The sequence below is a fragment of the Natator depressus genome, chromosome 1 (genome assembly GCF_965152275.1).
Source record: "Natator depressus isolate rNatDep1 chromosome 1, rNatDep2.hap1, whole genome shotgun sequence".
Taxonomy (NCBI): Eukaryota; Metazoa; Chordata; order Testudines; family Cheloniidae; genus Natator; species Natator depressus.
The window spans coordinates 221575459-221595718 of record NC_134234.1 but is presented as its reverse complement, the minus strand read 5'-3'; the positions used below and the strand labels follow the sequence as shown (position 1 = coordinate 221595718).

At 43.2% G+C, this 20260-nt stretch overlaps 1 protein-coding gene across 1 annotated transcript; it reads right to left on the bottom strand.

Moving 5' to 3' along the window:
- Nucleotides 1-1015: 1015 nt before the first annotated feature.
- Nucleotides 1016-18586, bottom strand: LOC141975679 (cyclin-dependent kinase inhibitor 1-like). The gene is made up of 3 exons (XM_074936250.1): nt 18228-18586; nt 11974-12416; nt 1016-6261 (listed from the first exon to the last, which is right to left on the bottom strand). Coding segments are annotated over exons 1-3 (513 nt in total). The 5' UTR covers nt 18230-18586; the 3' UTR covers nt 1016-6193.
- Between the last annotated feature and the right edge of the window lie 1674 nt (nt 18587-20260).

Genomic DNA, 20260 nt, shown 5'->3' with positions numbered 1-20260 from the left:
ACTAGAAGCAACTACTATGTATCCCAGCAGGAACTTGGAAGTTTTCTTTTTTCCAGTGATATAGGTCACTCCTTTCTAACCCTGAAGTCACCTCAATCTACCATTGATCCAGGACTACATACTATCGTCGGCTTCAGGCCAATGTTATTTTGGGGGAGAACTGTCAGGTTTGTGCAGGGTGGGGAGATGAAGAAAGATATATTTACCTAGCAGGTGTACATGTGTGCGTGTCTTCTTTTTTTCACATTGGCAGCTGTTTGAAACTGCTTGGAGGAGATGTTTTAATGGGCAGAGTGCAGGTGCCTGCCATCAAAGGTAATATACTTGGCTCTGCTATTTACCCACACTACTTTGTGAGAGGAAGAATGGTTTAGGCCACGATTTTCAAAAGCAGAGGCCTAAAGTTAGGCTCCTAAACCATATTTAGGTACCTGCCTGATTTTCAAAAGTGCTGCCTGCCCAGTAGCTCCCACTGACCTATAGGCGATATAATAATAATTAATAAGCATGTGTGTGCATGTCATATAACATGTAAACCACTTCATTTGTTACTGAAGTGCAGCCACTTCTGGAGTGAAACATGGCAGATGCTTAATAAGTCACGACAGCTCTCCGCAGCAGTTTATGGCAGGAAGTGAAAAATGTCATAGCCAAATGAAACCGCAGAGAGGATTTAGTCAGGTGAGATATAAGTACCAGTGTTGGAATATGTGCAGGACCAGGGGTCTTTCCATATTTTCCCACTGAAGAGGGAAAATATGGAAAGACCTGTTAGAGAAACAAAGTCCACTTTCCTGGATTCTAGATTAGCAGAGTTTAAATTAACCCAAATGCCATGCCGATATTTTGTTTGTGTCAGTCAATGCATTGTGAAAGCAGAATGGTAGCGGGGGGGGGGGGGGAGTGGATGGAATCCAAATCAGAGTCGTGAAGATACAAAAATAGTGTGTGAAAAAAGGACAACTCAGTCTTATTTGCTGTAAAAAAACACAAGTAATGAACCAGTTTTTATTTATGATATTGCAAATATCCACAGTCGACAACCAAAAACTTCACACGTCAACACTTACACTGAAATTCACTGAACCTACAGTATTACAACATTCCAAGCTAAGCAAAATTAATACCTGAAAGAAAGTACCTTGTATAACATAAACCCTCTGAATTTCAGAATGAACTTTGTTGACCCATTAGATTTGCTATTTGAATGGAGAAAATCCACTTTTCTCACAGCAGTTCACAAGCTTTGGAATAAATAAGTCCCTCCACCCACCCATTTATAAAGATCCAAAAGCTAATGGTAGAGTATAGGTGTCTACTGTAACTCATCCATAGGTTCTCCAGAAAAACAATACTGACCTCCAGAAGGGTCCATATGATTAGTTTGCAGAGAAGTTGTAGTAAAAAGCTCTATTTGTACTATCCTGAAAATAACGGAAAGCATCTAGTGTCTCTCTTCCTGGCTATCTTGCTGAAGTGGCCCCATTTCCTCAATCGCTGCCAAAGGACTTGAATGAAATGATCTATACCTGAGAGAGGGAGCTCAGAGGGATTAGCTGTCTATTTATTAACAGGTGGAGGTTAAACCAGTTAAATATTATGGATTCCTGATGCAGTTCCCCCTCTGCTGTGTAATCAGAAGTACATTTAAGATAGCTCGAAACAGTGCTGCTACCACTTCTTTAATGCCCAATTTATGTCAGTTCCAGAACACAGCACCTTGCTTCTCCTTATGAAAAAGTGCTACTTGGGGATTTGATTGTTGGCCTGTGTCATACACCCAGGCAGCCAATCAAAGTCAGTGATCAGCAAATATGCCTCGAACAGCTTCATTACTGTATTATATTTAGTTCACTCAGAGGACTGTATACGTAAATGGAACTAAACATGTACTAAAGCTACAGTACACTGCTTAACTTCAAGTGGGTCTGCCTCCTTTTCCATACATTTAAAGACTGGGAATATTTTGGGCCCATTTAATTTTATTCTTTGCCACGTATTAGGTGTTACTACTGAAATGTCTCGATAAAGAAAATTCTAAATTGTGTTTGACCGGAAAGTGCAATTTACAGGATAAAAGAAAAAAAAAAGATGTTTACTCCATGTTTTCTTGTTAAAATACTTCTCCATCAGAATGTTAACTACTGAATAAAAGAAGATTTCTAATGGTCTGTTCTCTATCCCATACACGACAAACCTCAGCAACCAATCAGAGGCCTGTTGTCATTCTCAGCAGTAGGGCTAATAGCTGTAGGGCTGCTGTTGCAGTACCCATACTGTAAAATTTGTGTATGGAGAGAGGAGGCAGTTTATGTATGCAGTTGGTTAGCTGCTTGTCATCAACGTTTGATCTGTAGTAACACAAAGCACTAGTGCAAAATACCTCTGGCCAGATCCTCAGCTGGTGTAAATTGGGACAGCTCCATCGCAGTTCAGTGACCTACAAGAATTCACACTAGCTGAGCATCTGGTCCTGTATTACTTAGTATCAGGACATCCTAACTGCACACACCATGGAGTGGAGCAGTAAGAAAAGAAAAGTTTTTCTTTCTGTACACTGTACCCTCATTTACAATATTTTGTATTTAAGAAACTTTAAAAAATATATAGATATCAAGCCACAAAATATCACTGCATCTTGCCAGCAATTTTTTTTACATTAACTATAGCATTCTGAGCTAATATTCACAATCATAACTGGCAGAGATGTTAGAAATTTGGATGGGCTAAATTCTAACCTGCAGTCTCACACCTTGACAAGCTCAATCCCTGACAAGCTATCATCATTTTCCTCTGTAAAAAGAGGTGTCCCTTTTCCCCTATAAGAAAACAAGGCAACATCATGGTAACCTTGTGCATGACAGATGGATAGGTTTTTTTTGTGTGCAGCTCCTGTCATACTGACCAGAAAATAAGGCTGCTTAGCACATCACTACAAAACAAGAAGTTACACAGTGTCGTCGGTCTGATTTTAAAAACACACAAACACACAGAAAACATACGTTGTGCAATTTTTTTCAAATCAGAGAAAATCACACACTTAAAAAAATAGATTTGTCTTAGTCATCACCAAAAGTAAGAAAACATACTATTTCCCAGCATGCCATCGCTATTGTAACAGGAGCACACAACACACAGACTGAGTTCACTCACAATATTCTCCATGTGGAGTCTCATCCTGGTTCCATTGTGCAAAACTCCCACTGATTTCAGTAGGAGCAGGATTGGGCCCTTTGTTTCCAAATCAAAGATTAAAAAGAGAAAAAATTTCTCCTGACTCTCTCACTTGCCTGGAGTTGAAAATATAGACCCTGCAACCAGGGGAGCTGGAACAATTTGTATAATAGGGGTGCTGAGAGCCATTGAACCAAACTGTAAACCTTTATCTGATGGAAACCACTTCAAGCCAGGGTGCAGCAACACCCCCTGTACTCCTAGTTCCAGCACCTATGCCTGCAACATGCTGAGCTCCCGTAGCTCAGCACATAAAGGAACAGGCTTGATTCACTGCCTTTTCTCATTAAAAATGGATATATTTTGATAGCCTTAATGAACTGTTTACATCTAAACATCACTGCTCCTATGGAAAAATAATTATCATGTCTTGGTGTTGCATGTAATATCTGTGTGAACATGTATAAGCTAAAAGAAAAGGAGTACTTGTAGAACCTTAGAGACTAACAAATTTATTTGAGCATAAGCTTTCATGAGCTACAGCTCACTTCATCGGATGCTCACGAAAGCTTATGCTCTAATAAATTTGTTAGTCTCTAAGGTGCAACAAGTACTCCTTTTCTTTTTGCGGATACAGACTAACACGGCTGCTACTCTGAAACATGTATAAGCTGCATCCCATGTGTACAGCATACACAAATATGTATATACCCAGAGAAAATCTACTGTACAAGACTTTGTAGATGTAGATTTTAGGCAAAAAGCAGTTCTCAATCATTGTGTAATTTCTAAACTGCTCAAATCACAGCGGTCTTTCCAAACTCGTTTGTGAAACACAGCAGCTTACTCAAGTCCATATGCACAAGAATAATTTAGCATGTATATTTTGTAGGTTTCTCTTTACATTTTACACACTGGGTGCCAAGAACCATAAAACCCAATTATCCAAATTGGTGGGTGGAGTGGAGAAGGGAAATAGAAAGGAAGTGTGTATGGTATTAAAAATGCCTAGAAATAATAATCCATGCAATGCCAAGAGAGATGGATGAGCTAGTGTTATTAAACCTTTTCTCTTCTTGTAGGAAATTCCTAAATAGTGATGGAAACACCGTATGTGGGATTAACAAATAATAAATTTTTTTTAAAAAAAATTGGCTAGATTCACAAAAAGATTTAGGTCCCTAACTGCCACTTTAGGTGCCTAAATCCCAGAATCAGGCCACAATAGGATTCACAAATCCCACCTCCGCCCCAGCTGTCACCAAATCTTGTAGGTGCCTAAACTCACTCAGCACCTAAATTTTAGCAGTAAATATTCCCTAGGCACCTCTGGCTCTTCCTCTGAGCATGAACACTGCAGCCCCATGCCAGGTGTCTGGATACTTAACCCCAAAGTGCTGCATGAACCGAGGAAAGACAGGAGTTCCTCTGCCTAACTTTCCTGCAGGGCACGATCTGGTAAGCATCCTCAGAGCTTGCCTACTGGACTGGACCCCTATACATGAGCATACACAAAATGGCTGGAGATGGGCAAAGAGGAGGCCTCCCTCCAATGTTTTAAGCCCAGTGGTTAGGGTGCTTATACCTGGGATGTGGGAGACCCCAGTTCTAGTCCAACCTCCACTTATGGGAGGGGTTTTGAACTGGGACCTACCACCTCTGAGTGCCCAAACCAGTGGGCTCAAAACTATGTGGGTGGTCTTCCCCCTGTCCCCCCCCAACATCTTGCTAAAGCAGTGTAGATAACCCCAAGAGAGGGTTTGAACCTGAGAATCGCAAGCCAAACAAGGTACCTCCCTGCAGCCCAGACTTCAACACCCATTTCACTGCAAGGGGCGGGGCTTAGCATCCCTCCCCCCTATAATTTTGGCATCTCCCAATGGCTAGCATGTGCAAGGAGCTGCCTAGCCTGCCAGCTTTTGTGAATCCAATTCTGAGGCACCTACCTCCCTCTATTCACTGTACAGGGAGCCTAGGCACCGGACTCAAGACTTTTTGAATCCTCGGGAGTTTCTAGGAACCTAAAAGTTAGGCATGATGATGCTGAGCATCACCATGCCTAAGTTTCTTTGTGAATCTAGCCCAATGTCTCCATAGTAACCTGCATTACAAAACACTGTGCCCAACAGGGCAAATATTGCTCTCATTTTCACACATGCACTGGCCTCAATGGAACTGCACAGGTGAAAATGAAGGCTATACTTGTCCCAGCAGATATCGGGAATGATTTTAACATAAGGTGCCTGATTTCATGGGTGCAAATTTGCAGACATCCATTTACAACAGTCACATGTTTAACACCCTGATTTTTGAACAGAGTCAAGTAGACAGACACAGGGCCAAATGCTCTGCTGAAGTAAATAGGCAAAACTCTGCTGAAGTAACTACAGCAATGTCCATTTACAGCCGCAGAGAATTTGCCACATAAATACCACTATTTATGTGCACAAATAGTTATGGGTAGTCACAATTTTGCACCTGAAAAATCATAGTCTGGGTTGGAAACTTTTTAAATAAATCAGATCTGTAGAGTTTAGCAGGTGAAGCTTATTGATTGGATAAGCCATCACTCTTAGAAATAGGGAACAAACTGTACATTAAAGATGTAAAAAATACAAAATCAGAAACATAATATGGTCCTGATCATATTCTGACTTGTTCAAATGCAGCAGTATATTTGTACAGCTGTTTAACCTTATGTTCACTGCTTTCTCGTATGCAGTATTCTTTGAAACGCACATGGTTAAGTTGCTGCTATTAGCCAATTCCTGAAACATTTCCAAACTTGCTTACCAACACTTTTAAGGCTAGTGATCCTTAGCAAAGGGGCTTCCAGTTTAACCTCATTCTAATGCAAGTTTTGTTGTGTTTATAAGACTTTCCATCATTCCTTTCATGAATATATCAATCCATGTGATGCCCTTAAGCATTTGTAGCTTGCACACACAATTTCTGAATGTCAGATAAACCTGGCAGCTCTTTATAACATCTCTGGTGCAGATCAATCCTGTGTTTCATTTCAGAAAGCCAAATTCTTTGCAGCAGCTTGACTGTTAGTTTTGACTTGCTTCTTAGCTGAGTAGTAATCTGTAGAATAGCAAACAAACAGAATTAGAAACTGCTCACGTGGTGAATGATGTTTTAAAGAAATGTCAGGTAGGCTTCTCTAAGGCCCACGAGGGAACAAAACTAATACCTTTAGTATGTTCCATATAAAGCTGTGTAATACCAAACAAACAAAGGAAATGTGCTGGCTTTTATTCAGCATAGATCAAAGGACTTTGGACTCTCTTATATAAGCTGAGCAATGTGACATTTTACTCTCTGACTTTTAGATCCAGTACAATAGTGTTTTCTGGTCAGAAATAGTTATATTTCAATGCTCTTTTACCACCTTAAAAAAGATCTGCAGTTTAGTATAACATCAGAAGAATTATAATTATGCTGAACCTTACTAATAACGTTCTACTTATTACATCAAATAAGAACTCTAGGAAGACTGGATATAACCTTGCAATAACACTGAATTATTACTCTCTGAGTACAGAATGAATAAGGGCTGTAATTATGGGGAAAATACTCTGTATTCTTCATCCATAGCAAAGTGATTTAATTCCTGCTTCAAGTGCAAAACTCAATCTAACAACAGAACCATGACCTGCTTTCCATAATTTGTAGAAACACTAAGCAGTGATTTTTTTTCTAGCACAGAAACAAATACATTTTTCATGTAGTTAACAGGACAAATTAAGCTGAAATTAAATCAGAAGTGTACCCACATTTACAGGCACAGATCTACATCCTCAGCTGGTGTAAACTGGCTCCATTGGCTTTAACAGAGCTATTCCAATTTAAACGAGCTGAGGATTTGGTCCTCATGATGTTTTAACTTCACTTTCCCACATAACCAAAATGGCAATGTATATAGCAAATATTCATGGTGTCCTAGCAGTTTACGGCTTGTATTCATTTCTACAGAGAATACTACTGGCAGAGGATACTCCTTGGAATTCTACAGGTTTTCACAGCCAAGTTCTGCAAAGAAAATCCTGCATCCAATTTCATTAAGTTCTGTTGGTTGATTTATGATGAGGATAATATCTATAGTGGTGACCCAAATTAATACCACATATTGTTGGGAGTCTGAGCAGCTAATTTATCAGGAAAAAGGGCCTGCAAATGTCACAAGAACTTCTTGGTGGGGAGGAAGAGGAGAGGAGTAACAATAATAAGTGGGATGTCTGAGCTCTCACAAAGTATAATCCTCACAACTGCTAATTCTTCTAATCATGAGACTTTATATATACTCTGTCCTCCAGTTTGTACTGGAGAGGAGAGATATATTATGGATTATACTTGGTGGGTCAAAGTCATAAGTGACTTCATTGGCATTATCCTCACTTTCATCAATGGTGAATTTTAACAAGGGTAAAATTTTCAAAGGCATCTAAGTAATTGAGGAGCCCAAGTCCCATTTTCAAAAGGGACTTGTGCATGTAGGAGCCAAAGTCTTGATGGAAGTCAGTGGGACTAAGGTTTCTCAGGACCAGATCCTCAAATGAATTTAAGTGCCCAACTCGCATGATTTCAATGGAAGTTAGGGACCTAATGCCTTTGAAGATCTGGGCTCTAAGTGCCTCAGGGTGCGTCTATACTAGAAATGCTATAGTGGCACAGCTGCACTGCTGTAGTGAAGGGGTTCTTCCATTGCTGTAATAAATTCACCTCCTTGGGAGGCGGTAGCTAGGTCGATGGAAGAATTCTTCCATTAATCTCATGGTGACGACACCAGGGCTTAGGTCGGCTTAATTACATCTTTCAGGGGAGTGAATTTTCACACCCCTGAGTGATGTAGCTAGCTCAACCTAACTTTGTAGTGTAGACCAGTCACTTTTGAAAATTTTACCCAGTATCTTGAAACCACTAGTCCAGAAGATGGACCTAACCTCACTCCCTGTGCAGAAACAGCTGAGTCAACAGAAAAGTTTTTCCATCAACCTACCTACTGCCACTCAAGGGAGGTGGCTTACCCCTTTCCATCACTGTAGAAAGCATAACTGTAGTGCTGTGGTTGTGCTGCCGTAGCACCCGTAGTGTAGACATGCCCAAAGTCAAGTCCACAGTGCTCTGAGCTGAGAATAAAAGGATGAGACCTGGCATGTGAAAGTGAGAGGCTGGTGCTTCATGGAAAATGTCTTTCCTTCCCTTGGCTCTTTCTCTAGCTCTGGCCACTGATGCATCTTGAAATCCGGCTTACAAAAAAGACAGTTCACTTCTGTTCCTGGAAAAGGCCAGAATAAAGCCTAGCTGTACTGCAAATCTGCAGCTGTGAAGCACTCTCATGGAATCAGAACAGAGGCTGGAACTGATGGTATGCATGTGTCAAATGAGCTGGGAATATGGCAAAACTCCTGCATTTTTACTGGTTAATTAACTCTGCCTGCCCAAGGAGTCAGATAAAGTGAGAAAGCTTCAGTTCCTCCCACTTTGGTGGCTCCAGTGTCCCCAGAACCCATGTTGGTTTTTAAGACATTGATATTTATTTAACCAGACCACTACTGTCTTTTACAGTGTAAATTAAATGCACCATTGCAGGACCTTAATGCAAAGCATTACTGAGTTCTGCTTGACTAAATGAGATAGCAGATACCTGTGTTCAGAACCAGTCTAAAGTTTAGTCCACACTCTCCACACTTTCTGGGATGACAGAGGTTGGGCGTGTGGCACAGAGTGGGTTCGGCCTCTGGGGGTAGGCATCACTCTGGATGACTAATCCAGCTGTCACATGGATTAGTCACGTCTTGTTCCAGAGGGAGCAGAGTACAGATCTTCTGAGTTGATGGGAGATTTTGATGTACTGTTTTTGAGGTGGTGATAGGGAGGATAAATGGGTACATGTGAGAGAGAGAGAGAGAGAGAGAGAGAGAGAGATGGAATGAGCTCAAAGCCCCACCAAAATAGGCAGAATATACATGACTGCTCTGATAGATCAGTTTCATTGCATCCAGAATTCTTGGGGGACCAATTTCTACCAACAAGTTTTCACTTGTAAAAACAAATATGGGAAAGTGTTAAGCTGTGCAACTTGGTGTTTTGGTTTCCACATCCCCTGTGGAAATGTTTGTTTACCAGGGCAAACAGAATGGAAGAAAATATCCCTTGGAAATATTTGCATAATTTGCTCCTACACTGCTAGACAGAGATTTACAACTGAATAGTGATACCCTCCAACTGTCACAACACTGAAGCCTGAATAAAGCTCCTGGACTTCTACAGTTATATTATAGAGTTAATTAGTTAATGCCTGCAAAGTGCTTTGGAGATGAAAAGTGCATTCATTAAGTATTACTGCCCTGTGCTCTAGTGTAAGATTGTCCTCTCATCACTAAGCTCTAGTTCATTCTTGAACCTGTCTAATGACGGTTTCAGAGTAGCAGCCGTGTTAGTCTGTATCCGTAAAAAGAAAAGGAGTACTTGTGGCACCTTAGAGACTAACAAATTTATTAGAGCATAAGCTTTTGTGAGCTACAGCTCACTTCATCGGATGCGATTCATAGATTCCAAGGCCAAAAGGGACCACTGTAATCACCTAGTCTGACCATGGAACTTCCCCAAAATAATTCATAGAGCATATTTTTTTTAGAAAAAACTTCCAATCTTGATTTTAAAATTGCAAATGATGGAAAATCCACCACGGCCCTTGGTAAGTAGTTCCAATGGTTAACTAAACTCACTGTCAAAAATTTACACCTTATTTCCAATCCGAATTTGTCTAGCTTCAACTTCTAGCCATTGGATCATGTTAGACCTGTCTGTGCAAGATTGAAGATCCCATTATCACAATTTATTCCCCAAGAAGGTACTTACAGACTGTAATCAAATCACCCCTTAACCTTCTCTTTGTTAAACTAAATAGGTTTTGTTCCTCGAGTCTATCACTACAAGGCATGTTTTCTAATACTTTAATCAACCTTGTGGCTGTTCTCTGAACCCTCTTCAATTTATCAACATCCTTTTTGAATTGTGGACACAACTGGACACAGTATTCCAGCAATGGTCACACCAGTGCCAAACAGAGAGGTAAAACAACCTCTCTATTCCTACTCGAAATTCCCCTGTTTATGGATCCAAGCATCACATCAGCCCTGGTGTCACAGTCAGCTGAATATCTACCGTGACCCCTAAATCTTTTTCAGAGTCACTGTTTCCCAGGATACAGTTCCCCACCCTGTAAATATGGCCTATGTTCTTTGTTTCTAGACATATACATTTACATTTGACTGTATTAAAACACATATTGTTTGCTTGCACCCAGCTTATGACATAGCCTCTCCTGGCAAATTAGTCTATTGTCTGATCTGCATCACTATTCAAAAGAAGTTTCCTAATGTCTTAGTTTAATTATCCTTTTTGACAATTTAAGGCTGGTACTTCTCATTAGACCCCCCCAATATAGGCTAGAAAGAATCCTGTTGTTCAGGAGTCCAGGACAACCCAAATCCCTGTGTGGATAAATGAAATACAATCAGGATTGTGGCTGGGTGCTGAGTACTTTTGAAAATGTTGCCCTGGTGTCGGTGCCAAAGGGTATGTCTATACTGCAGCTGGGAGCTGTGATTCTCAATGCAGGCAGAGAGATTTGCGCTAGATCTGCTCAAGCTAACATGCTGAAAATAGTAGTGTCAACATTGTGGCATGGCTGGTGGCTTGGGTTAGCTGCCCAAGCTCAGACATAGAGAGTTGGGTGGTCTTGGACTTGGGTGAGTAACCCAAGCCACTGCCTATGCAAAAATGTCCATATTGCTATTTAGCAGTCTAGCTCGAACCCAGAGTAAATGGGATCTGAGCTCCTTTGAAAATCTGTCTCTAGTTATGGGTGCTGAGCACTTCAAAAGCTGGCCCTTTCTGCCTTCCTGCCAAGTTTAAGACTGGTCTGCTCTTACACTTCCTGGATGCATTCACGCAGTATTCTATCCAAGCTGAAGTTAGCATGAAAATTGGCAACCTTCTCTGGTTCCTGTTCTTCCTCCCCTCGCTCTGCCTGGCCCACTGTGTCTCAGACAACACTTTGGGAAGAGTACACATGGCTAACTACGCAGATCTATGACAAGAATTGGTGAAAGTCATACTGTCTTGCTGGACAACCCAGCTTGAGATCCAGGCTGCCCTTGGACAAGTCATCTTAACTATTCTTCATCACCCCCTTCCCTTTAGTTGCCTAGTCTCTCCCACCTACACTAAGGCCATGTCTGCTGTGCCATTCTAGCACTGTAATGTAGATGCTTCCTTCACAGATAGAAGCAGGGTTTTCCATCATTGTAGTTAATCCACCCTTCTGAGAGATGGTAGCTTGGTTGATGGAATGATTGACCTGACCATGTTTACACCGGGGCTTAGCTCGACCTAACTATGGTGCTCAGGACGCAAAAATTTTCACAGCCCTGAACACTATAGCTAGGTCAATCTAATTTTTTAATGTAGACCAGGCCTAAGTTTGACAGAGCAATCATACCCTTCTTTGGCCTCCTTTTCAGACATTCTGAGCGTTCACAAATCACATGGACACCCGTGGGAGCTGCAGGTGCACAGCCCTTGTGAAAATCAGCCTAATTGTCTCTTATGTAAACTGCATGTGATAAGCTCCCTTAACCTGTCTGCATCAGGCATGTCATCTGATTTATTTGAAGTGTTGCTTGTTTAAGACCAGGCTAGTTACAGGCCTATCAGGATTAAATTCCTGTGAAGCTCTCAGAGCTAGTTCTGACCCACTGAGCAGCATAAAGTACAAGTCTCACACACCTGTCAAGGATGTCTGTCTTCGTTTCTTCCCTGCTTGGCTCTTCTTGCCCGACATTTTCTTGGCAACTTTGGGGTTCTCAGTCAGTGTCACCGTGGCAAAGTGGTGAGCCTTGACCTCCTTGACTATACCCTGGTTCAAGGGCTTCAAAGGCTTGCGAGCCTCACCCACCACACAACTGTGGTAAAAGGCCGGGACATCATGGCTCTGTAATTCTTCCCACTGCAGGAGCCCCTCAGCTGGCATGTCCCGTAAGAAGTCAAAGTTCCACTTCTGCTGGGCTCCCTCCATGCTGCTGCGCAGCATGTGCTGGAAGTCCTGCTGCAGCTGTTCATGGTCCACGGGGCCAAAGAGGTTCCTTCGTACACGGTTTGCCTTCACTGACCTCCACTCCATTTGCTCTCCAATCCGCCGCTCTCCAACGAGCGTACAGAGCAACGATTCCCTGCCAGAGACAGAAAGATCATCAGACACCTTTTGTGGGGTCACTTCAACAGGCATCACATGCTGTATGGGGGACGTAGCAAGTGTTAGGGTATTTCTGATCCTCTTACAGGAACTGTTGGGAAACTGGGAAAACTTCTGCCAATCTCCCATCTTCATGGAAAACTCTCATTGACTTCAGTGGATTGTGTTGACTGGAGCCTCAGCCAATGTTGTGTTTGCTGTGGAGGGGATGGAGGGATTCTCTCTCTCTTTTTTGGGGGGTGCTTCATGTAGAGCTAGTGAGGGGGTTGGCTTGTTCATCATGGAAAGGAATTTGGTTCTTCAAGGGCTGCCTATGTGATGTGCTGGGGGGGCGGTTGGGGACAGAGCAAAACTGAGGGGAGATGTTGGTAGAGGTTCATAGATTTTAAGGCCAGAAGGGAGCATTATGGTCATCTACTCTGACCTCTTGCATAACACAGGCCATAAAACCTCACCCACTAATTCCTGTATCAAATCCATAACTTCTGGTTGAGCCTAGAGCATACCTTTTAGAAAGATATCCAATTTCTTTCTCTACATGGATCCACTCACCATTGTTCTCCCAACCCCAGAATGTGGAGATGGAGGCAGAGACAGCATAGAGGCTAATGTGGACTCAGGGATGCATTAGCGACCAGCCAAGGCGTGGATCTAGCTGCTGCCGCTCTGAAGTCAGGAGGATATACAGAGCAGGACACTGAGAGAGGGTCAGTGATTTGTCTAAAGCCGGGCACACAATCAGTGCAGAGCCAGAGGACATAGTAGTTCCAGACTCCCACCTTCTTTGTCCACTACTATCCCATGGTGCTTCTGTATGTGAAAATATCTAGTATATAAACAAGATATTATTGTCTCTAAAAATAATGGTTTTCATTTGTTTTTTCTTTGGTGAGGCATCACTGAGCCCTCAGTGCCTGTAAAGGAGAAGTAAATACAGCAACAAAAATAAACCTCTGGGTGGTGTCCGAAATCTCAGAAGGCAACTCCATTTTTCCTATATTAATGTATCATCTGGCTCTTAGTTGTCAGGATTCTCAGCAGTGCTGGTTGTCACTATAGCTAATAACAGTCACACTGCTGCTTTGTCCCTTTTCCGTCTGGTGCCAAACTTCCAACTGTTTAAACTAAGTTTACTCAAAGGTGATCCATCAACATTAGGAAAGGACAGGTAGTGAGTGCACTACAGGAAATAATCTTTTGCATTAGAAACTTTTCTCATATGAACTGTAAGTTGGCTTTTTGCTATACTTCGCAAGGACAAAATATGGTATTTCTCAAACATTTTTGACCTTTGGTAATAGCATTTTTGAATCTCTTAAATAACATTAATTAGAGAAGAATCTGTCTTGCCCATGTCTATGATCAGAGGAACACAGGAGTAGCTATACCACATGGGAGTAGCAGTCTAGTCAGCCCAGTATCCTATCTCTGAGGTGTAATTTCAGGTTGGGTAAATGTACGTCTGCTAGCTTTGATGGAGCTGGCATGCTAAAAATAACAGTGCGGCTATGGTGGTATGGGCGACAAGAGGGGCTAGCTGCCTGAATGCATACTTAGGATCTCAGACTAGATTGTAATTGGAGCGGCTGCGGTGTAGACATACCTTGGGAGTACCATAGCATGAGCCTCGGGAGCCTGTGCCTGCAGACCCAGGCTCTGAGACTTGCTGCTGCGGGCTGTATAGACTTACCCAGAGCAGCCGACACCAGCTGCTTCAGAAGATGCAAGCACCTTGAAGTGGGTAATTCTAGAATAACCTTTCCCTACAGAAAGTTTCTTCCTATTGCCTTCATTCATACCTTGAATCATGAGGGTTCATACCTTTGCCAAACTTGTGGCATATTTGATTGCTGTAGATGTTTTCATTGTTCATATAAATATCTAGCGTGGAATCCTGGCCCTACTGAAGTCAATGGGAACTTTATCATTGACTTGAATAGAACTAGGATTTCACCCCTAACCTTTCTCTAGAAACCTGCTAAGCCTTCGATGTCAGAGGTCCACTGTGGCAATGAGTTCCACATGTTAATTCTGCGTGTAAAACTCTGTGTGTTACAAACCTGCAAAAACAAAATAATCTGAAATACTTTCTACATACAACGTATTTAGAACCTTGATCTTTGTGGTCAGTATGGTTCAGTCTCTCCTGACCACTGATTTTTGTGAGTTGTAGTAACAACGGGAGGGCCTGTCCTCTCATCACTGGAAATTTTTCAATCAAGAGTGGATGTTTGTTTAAAAGATATGTTCAAATTCAGACAGGAATTAATTCAGGGAGGTCCAATTGCCAATGCCCATGTTATACTGAACGTCAGACTAGATGATCACAGTGGTCCCTTCTGGCTTAAAGATCTATGAATCAACCCTCATTCATGCACTGTCTTTACTCACACAAGTAGCTCCATTGATGTCAACCTGAATAAGTAAGCATTGAAGAACAGGTCTCTGCATTAGTGGTGGCCATTTCTAATTTCCCTCTGGTTATATGTCAGCTAGAATGGGTCAAAAATTAATTCATATTTCCATAAACATTTTTATTTTTGCCTCAAAAATTTGATGGAACATTTTGTCAAAATTTTGAATTTCAAAAAAGTTCAACCAGCTCTTATCAATGGTCAAAACATTTAAATGAATTCTTTTGGGGAAAAAAGTTTGGATGGAATATTAAATTCTCATCCTTACGGAGAACTGTTCCCTCAGTATAATAATGGTGTGTGTGTGTGTGTGTGGTCATTTAAAATTCTATTTGGAAAGTCCTATTTTTTCACATACGCAATATGCCTATTAGGTAGTGTGTCTACTGCACAGAACACTGGATTGGACATCAGAAGTCCTGGTTCTATTTGTGATGTTGCTCCATGCCTCAGTTTTCCCATCTGTAAAATGGGATAAATATACTAACCTCCTTTGTAAAGGGCTTTGACAACTGCTGGTGAAAAGTGCTCTATAAGAGCTAAGTATCGTTATTATTACAGCAGGTGGTTGCATCTTTTTACCTTTTCCAGAGACATACAAAGGCATAATCACCTTCACTGATTTCAGATTACTCTGACCTCTTCTCCTTTCTCCCCAGTTTTTGCCTAGTACCTGCTACCTTATCTGCCTCCTCAGCAAAGGCATGTGCACCACAGTCCGTCCTTGCATAACTCACCCCTTGCACAGATTCAGGACAGCAGGGAGGGGGCTGGGTGTGAGTTATTTTCCATACCCTCAGACACTAGGTAAGGGAACGGCTGATTTCTCCAAGAACAACTGAACAGATCTCCCACAGCCACCCGTGCTGGGGAACAAACAAGTCACGTATTCCGGGCAAGCATTTTCAGTTGCATTCGTTCTGCTGTTCACATGGTTCCCATCAACAGGGGCATCAGGTTCCCACAGCACCCCTTGAGCTGCGGGGACCCTTTACTTCTGTGTCAAAGGAATGAGACACAGTCCCCTTTCCCTGCCTACTCTTTCTTAGGGAGGAGCACTTGACATGACTCTGCCTGGTTGCAGAATGTAGGGGATTTCTAGGGGAAATGTAACCTACATCCTTGCTACTAGTCAGTCCCCTTAGAAGGAAGAGAATCACAGGGATGGATCTGGATTTTTGTAGCACCCCTTCCAGCTCACCTGCCCAACCAGGGGAAAGTCCATAGCTAGAGGGAACCAAATGTAACATCCTGTTGGACTTTTGGCTCCTTGCACATAGATAAGTACAAATATGCACCTGATTGCACACACATATATGCTATATTTGCTCTGGGAAGTCAAAAAGGCAATTAACTTTCCTGCCTTTGTTAAGCTAACAAGCCATATCTTTCACTCCCACCTACAGACTTTACATGGGGCGGTTAAGGAGAAGACAAATAAGGACAAAATAAACGATAAAGGAGTCTGGTCAGCAGCAACTTTGCAAAGACTTCCCCCTACGAGTCAGCACTGGAGAATAGGAGCGCACTGGGTGTACTGGTATTCCGCAAGAGCCTTCGATACACTTGCGAAAAGTTAAGCAACTGCGCGTCGGAGTGAAAAATAAAACCAATTCCCCATCCCCACCAAATGCTATCGGGGACGATGCAATGGGATTGTAATTAGTTGAGAGTACTCTCGCTACCACGGTTATATTTCGTCAAAGAACAACAACAACAACGCAGCAAAACAAACAACCCCCAAACAAATAAAACACCCATTAAATTATAAGTACGATCGGAACAGTAAACCCCGAGGTTGCTCCCCCCCCCCAACTAAAAAGCAAACCAACCGTTCCCGCTTTGCTGCATGCCCGCTCGCAATGCCCCGCACACCTGACTGGCAGCCCTGTCGCGGGCTTTTCACACAGGATGGGAGCTGGGTCGAAACGCGCCACTTTTGCCCGGGAGGCTGCAGTGGGGAGGGGGGGGGGGAGGATATTCCCAGGACATCAAGCCTAGAGCATCATCGGGTGCGCCTGATTTGTAAACAAATCACAAATGTACTTTGATTCTTTCCGTTAGACTTCAGTTACCCCACGCAGACTGGACACATTAAGAGGTAAGGCATGTTTACACGGGAAAGACACTCATAGTAGCAAAGGGGGCTGGGGGGGGGGGGAACCTGTCAGCATGGGCGGTGGCAGGAGGGAATAATAATCAATTCATTAGTGGGACAGCTCCTGATCTCAGTTACTCCAGGCTCATTCCATGGGGGAATTCCGCTCGAGTCAGAGGCGAGCCTCCGGAGTGACACCTCACAGGAGCGATCAGCAGGTGGCCCCGTACTGAGTCTGGCTGCAGAGCAATCCATCCAGTCTCCCCCGGGGCAGCGCTGTAACAGACTTGTCCGGACCACTGCAGGGCTCACAAAGCGGGGTGGAAGGGTCAGACCCGGGAGAGGACTGCCTGCTGAGTGAGGAGGGTTAGTGTGTGTGTGTGTGTGTGTGTGGGGGGGGGGGGGTTGGTAGGGGAAGGGATAGCTCAGTGGTTTGAGCAGTGAGCTGTAGCTCACGAAAGCTCATGCTCAAATAAATTGGTTAGTCTCTAAGGTGCCACAAATACTCCTTTTCTTTGTGCGAATACAGACTAACAAGGCTGTTACTCTTAAACCTAGGGTTGTGAGTTCAATCCTTGAGGGGGCCATTTGGGATGGGGCAAAAATTGGGGATCGGTCCTGCTTTGGGCAGGGGGTTGGGCTGGATGACCTCCTGAGGTCCCTTCCAACCCTGATAGTCTATGATTCTAATATCACAGGATTCAGGTGTGTTTGTGTTTTCCTTAAGGGACAAAAACTGAAAAGGGGGTCGGATTTTTCCCCAGGGGAAGATTCAAATTTTCCACGTGAGGCCAGATTTGAGCGCCCATTTCCCTCCGCCTCCTCCTCCACCCAGACCCTATGGTTGCCTTAGACTGCACTCGGTAACTGCCCGCCCATCCCTTCAGAGTCACAGCCACCAGCACCCCGGAAAGGCTTGACACAGCGTAAGGCGGTGGGGTGGGGAGAGAAAGCCAGGTCGGTCATGAACAGAAACCAGATGCCCCCAGTGTCATTACACGAGTGAACCTGGGGTCTGTGCGTGCGTCCCCGAGTTTAGTTAAGCGGGGTCCTTTCCCCAGCCCCGGGATGCCGCCGCCTTGTGGGAAGTGCAATTTGGAGGCAGGCTGAGACTGAAGTAATCACAGGATGCCGTCAGTGCTGTGTGGGGAACCATTTGCAGCAGAAGTTACTATTCTAGCCAACAAGCGAGCCCTGGGGCCAAAAGCCTGGTCACAGCCGTTCTCTGGTTAAAAACCTTTTGCCTAGAAACCTTTTGCGTTAGTCAGTCACTTACATTTAGGGGCTCTCGCTGCTTGGGGCTTTTGCCTCTTTCACAAGGGATTGCTTGCTTTTCCTGCACGGACCTGGGGCGCAGCTGCCCAGATGTGGAGAATGGTGGCACTTGTCACTTCCACACTGCACAGAAGAGTCTTGCTGACATCCAGATGTTTGGTTTCCCCTCGCGCACCACCTCCCAAAAGGCTCCCCGGCAGCCGGGAATGGCTGAGAGGGGCTTTATCCTGCCGCGGTGTGCTGATGGCTGCAGAATGGACAGATGCCGTCGTGGCCCGCCGCTCTCTTCTTCATAGTGTTTCCTCCTTCCACCTCCCCCCGCCCTTCCCTGCCTCATGTGCAGTGTGTAAAGCTGTTGCTCCTCGGCTGATTAACTTTCACATTCCGGGCTGCTTTCCAGTCGCTCGCTGCACTGGCACGTGGCTCTGCAACGTGACTGCTCCCCCCCGCCCCTTCTCCCCCAGCCCAGAGCTGGTCGTTGCCAAATAGGCCAAACCTAAACCAAACACTTGCAGTCAGTGACACCGCTGCGGAGGGAAAAGAGGAGGAGGAGGCGGCGGAACATCAGCCCAGGAGGTGGAGAAAAAATTAATCCCAGAGGGTGACTCAGGAGGGGACAGTTTTTCGCTGGGACGTTCTTGATGCCAATTACCTTTAGCGAAAGGGAACACCATCAAGTTGAAATCGAGTCAATTAAAAACCAATACGTTGTTTCAGCCACCAACCCTGCCGCTCACCCTCTTTGCTTAGGTGGAAGAAGGGCGGGGGATGGAGGGGGAGGCGGTGCATCACAATCACATTTTCCTGGTTTTTTAAAATGGTTTTTTCCCTCCCTGATTGCTTGTGAAAGATTCATACAAACAACAGAGTCTGCAGAGGAGCAAGAGAAAGCTTCAAAGAGCTTTCAAATTCACAGAGAAACCCTAAAAAAGATACATTCTTTTTTCTCTCTAAATTTTCAGGTATAATAATCTTAGGAATTATTTGTCACAACAGGAGGTAAAGAATTTCAGATAAAAATGTGATTTTTTAAAAACAGTTGCCATTAACATTTTCAAAGGGATAATCTCAGTGTTTTTCCACTGAGATTTTCCCATATTTTCATGTTTCCCCACTTTAAAAAAAATCTGTCTATCCCAATTCATTTAAATACATATAACTCTATTTAATATTAACAACACCGTGGCCCTACTGGATTGTCCAAAGTGTGCAAGGTGCTTTACTGACAAATATGAAAATAATATCCATGCCCCAAAGAGCTATTTTCCCCTATAAATGTTCATTTTGGTGCCTGTGTTTATTGATGGCACTTTTGGTGCCTAAGTTTTGGAGTCTATGTTTGTTGATGGCACTTATCGAGGAGAGATTGGAAAACCTGCATTTATTTAAAAAAAAAAAAGGAGTAAAATCTGAGTTTGGGAAAACTGATAATGAATAGATTTTTGATCATCACAACAAAATGTAACTATATATTTATATATAATCATAATCAGCAATATAGTACCCTGTGTTTTAATAACAGCACTCAGATAGAACTATTTCTCTTCAAAGTGCTTTACAAATATTGACCTCCCAATGTCCCTGAGAAGTAGGAAGGTAGGTAAATATTATCCTCATTTTACAGATCAGTCTATTTATTGGGGTCAAAGTGTTAAGTGGCTTGCCTCACATCAACAAGGAACTTGGTGTTAACCGAAGAATTACAGCTCTGGAGTTCCTGGCACTCACTGGTCAGACAAAAATCTGCTAGTTTTTGTTTTTTACTTCTCATGAATGTTTAGCTTGGTGTTCAAGAGCTGGGAAAGTGCGAAGAATCTCAGAGCACCAGAAGCTTCCTTCTGTTTATTTTCAGGCAAGCAGGCTAAAGGGACATAGGAGGTCCCATGCAAGTATCCTCCTTATTAGTGGATAAAAGAGGTTTTGAATGGAGAGAGAAAGAAGAATGAAATGATATGGGACACAAAGGCCACCCCTGTAAACTCGCTGCTGTAGATTTGGTGTAATCATAAATGGCCTTGTTCTTGCCAAAGCTCT

Excerpts from the sequence above, each read along its gene's own strand:
- LOC141975679 (XM_074936250.1), bottom strand. Across the intron at positions 6,262-11,973 it reads AAGACAGACATCCTTGACAG|ATTACTACTCAGCTAAGAAG; the intron begins GTGTGTGAGACT and ends GCTATTCTACAG.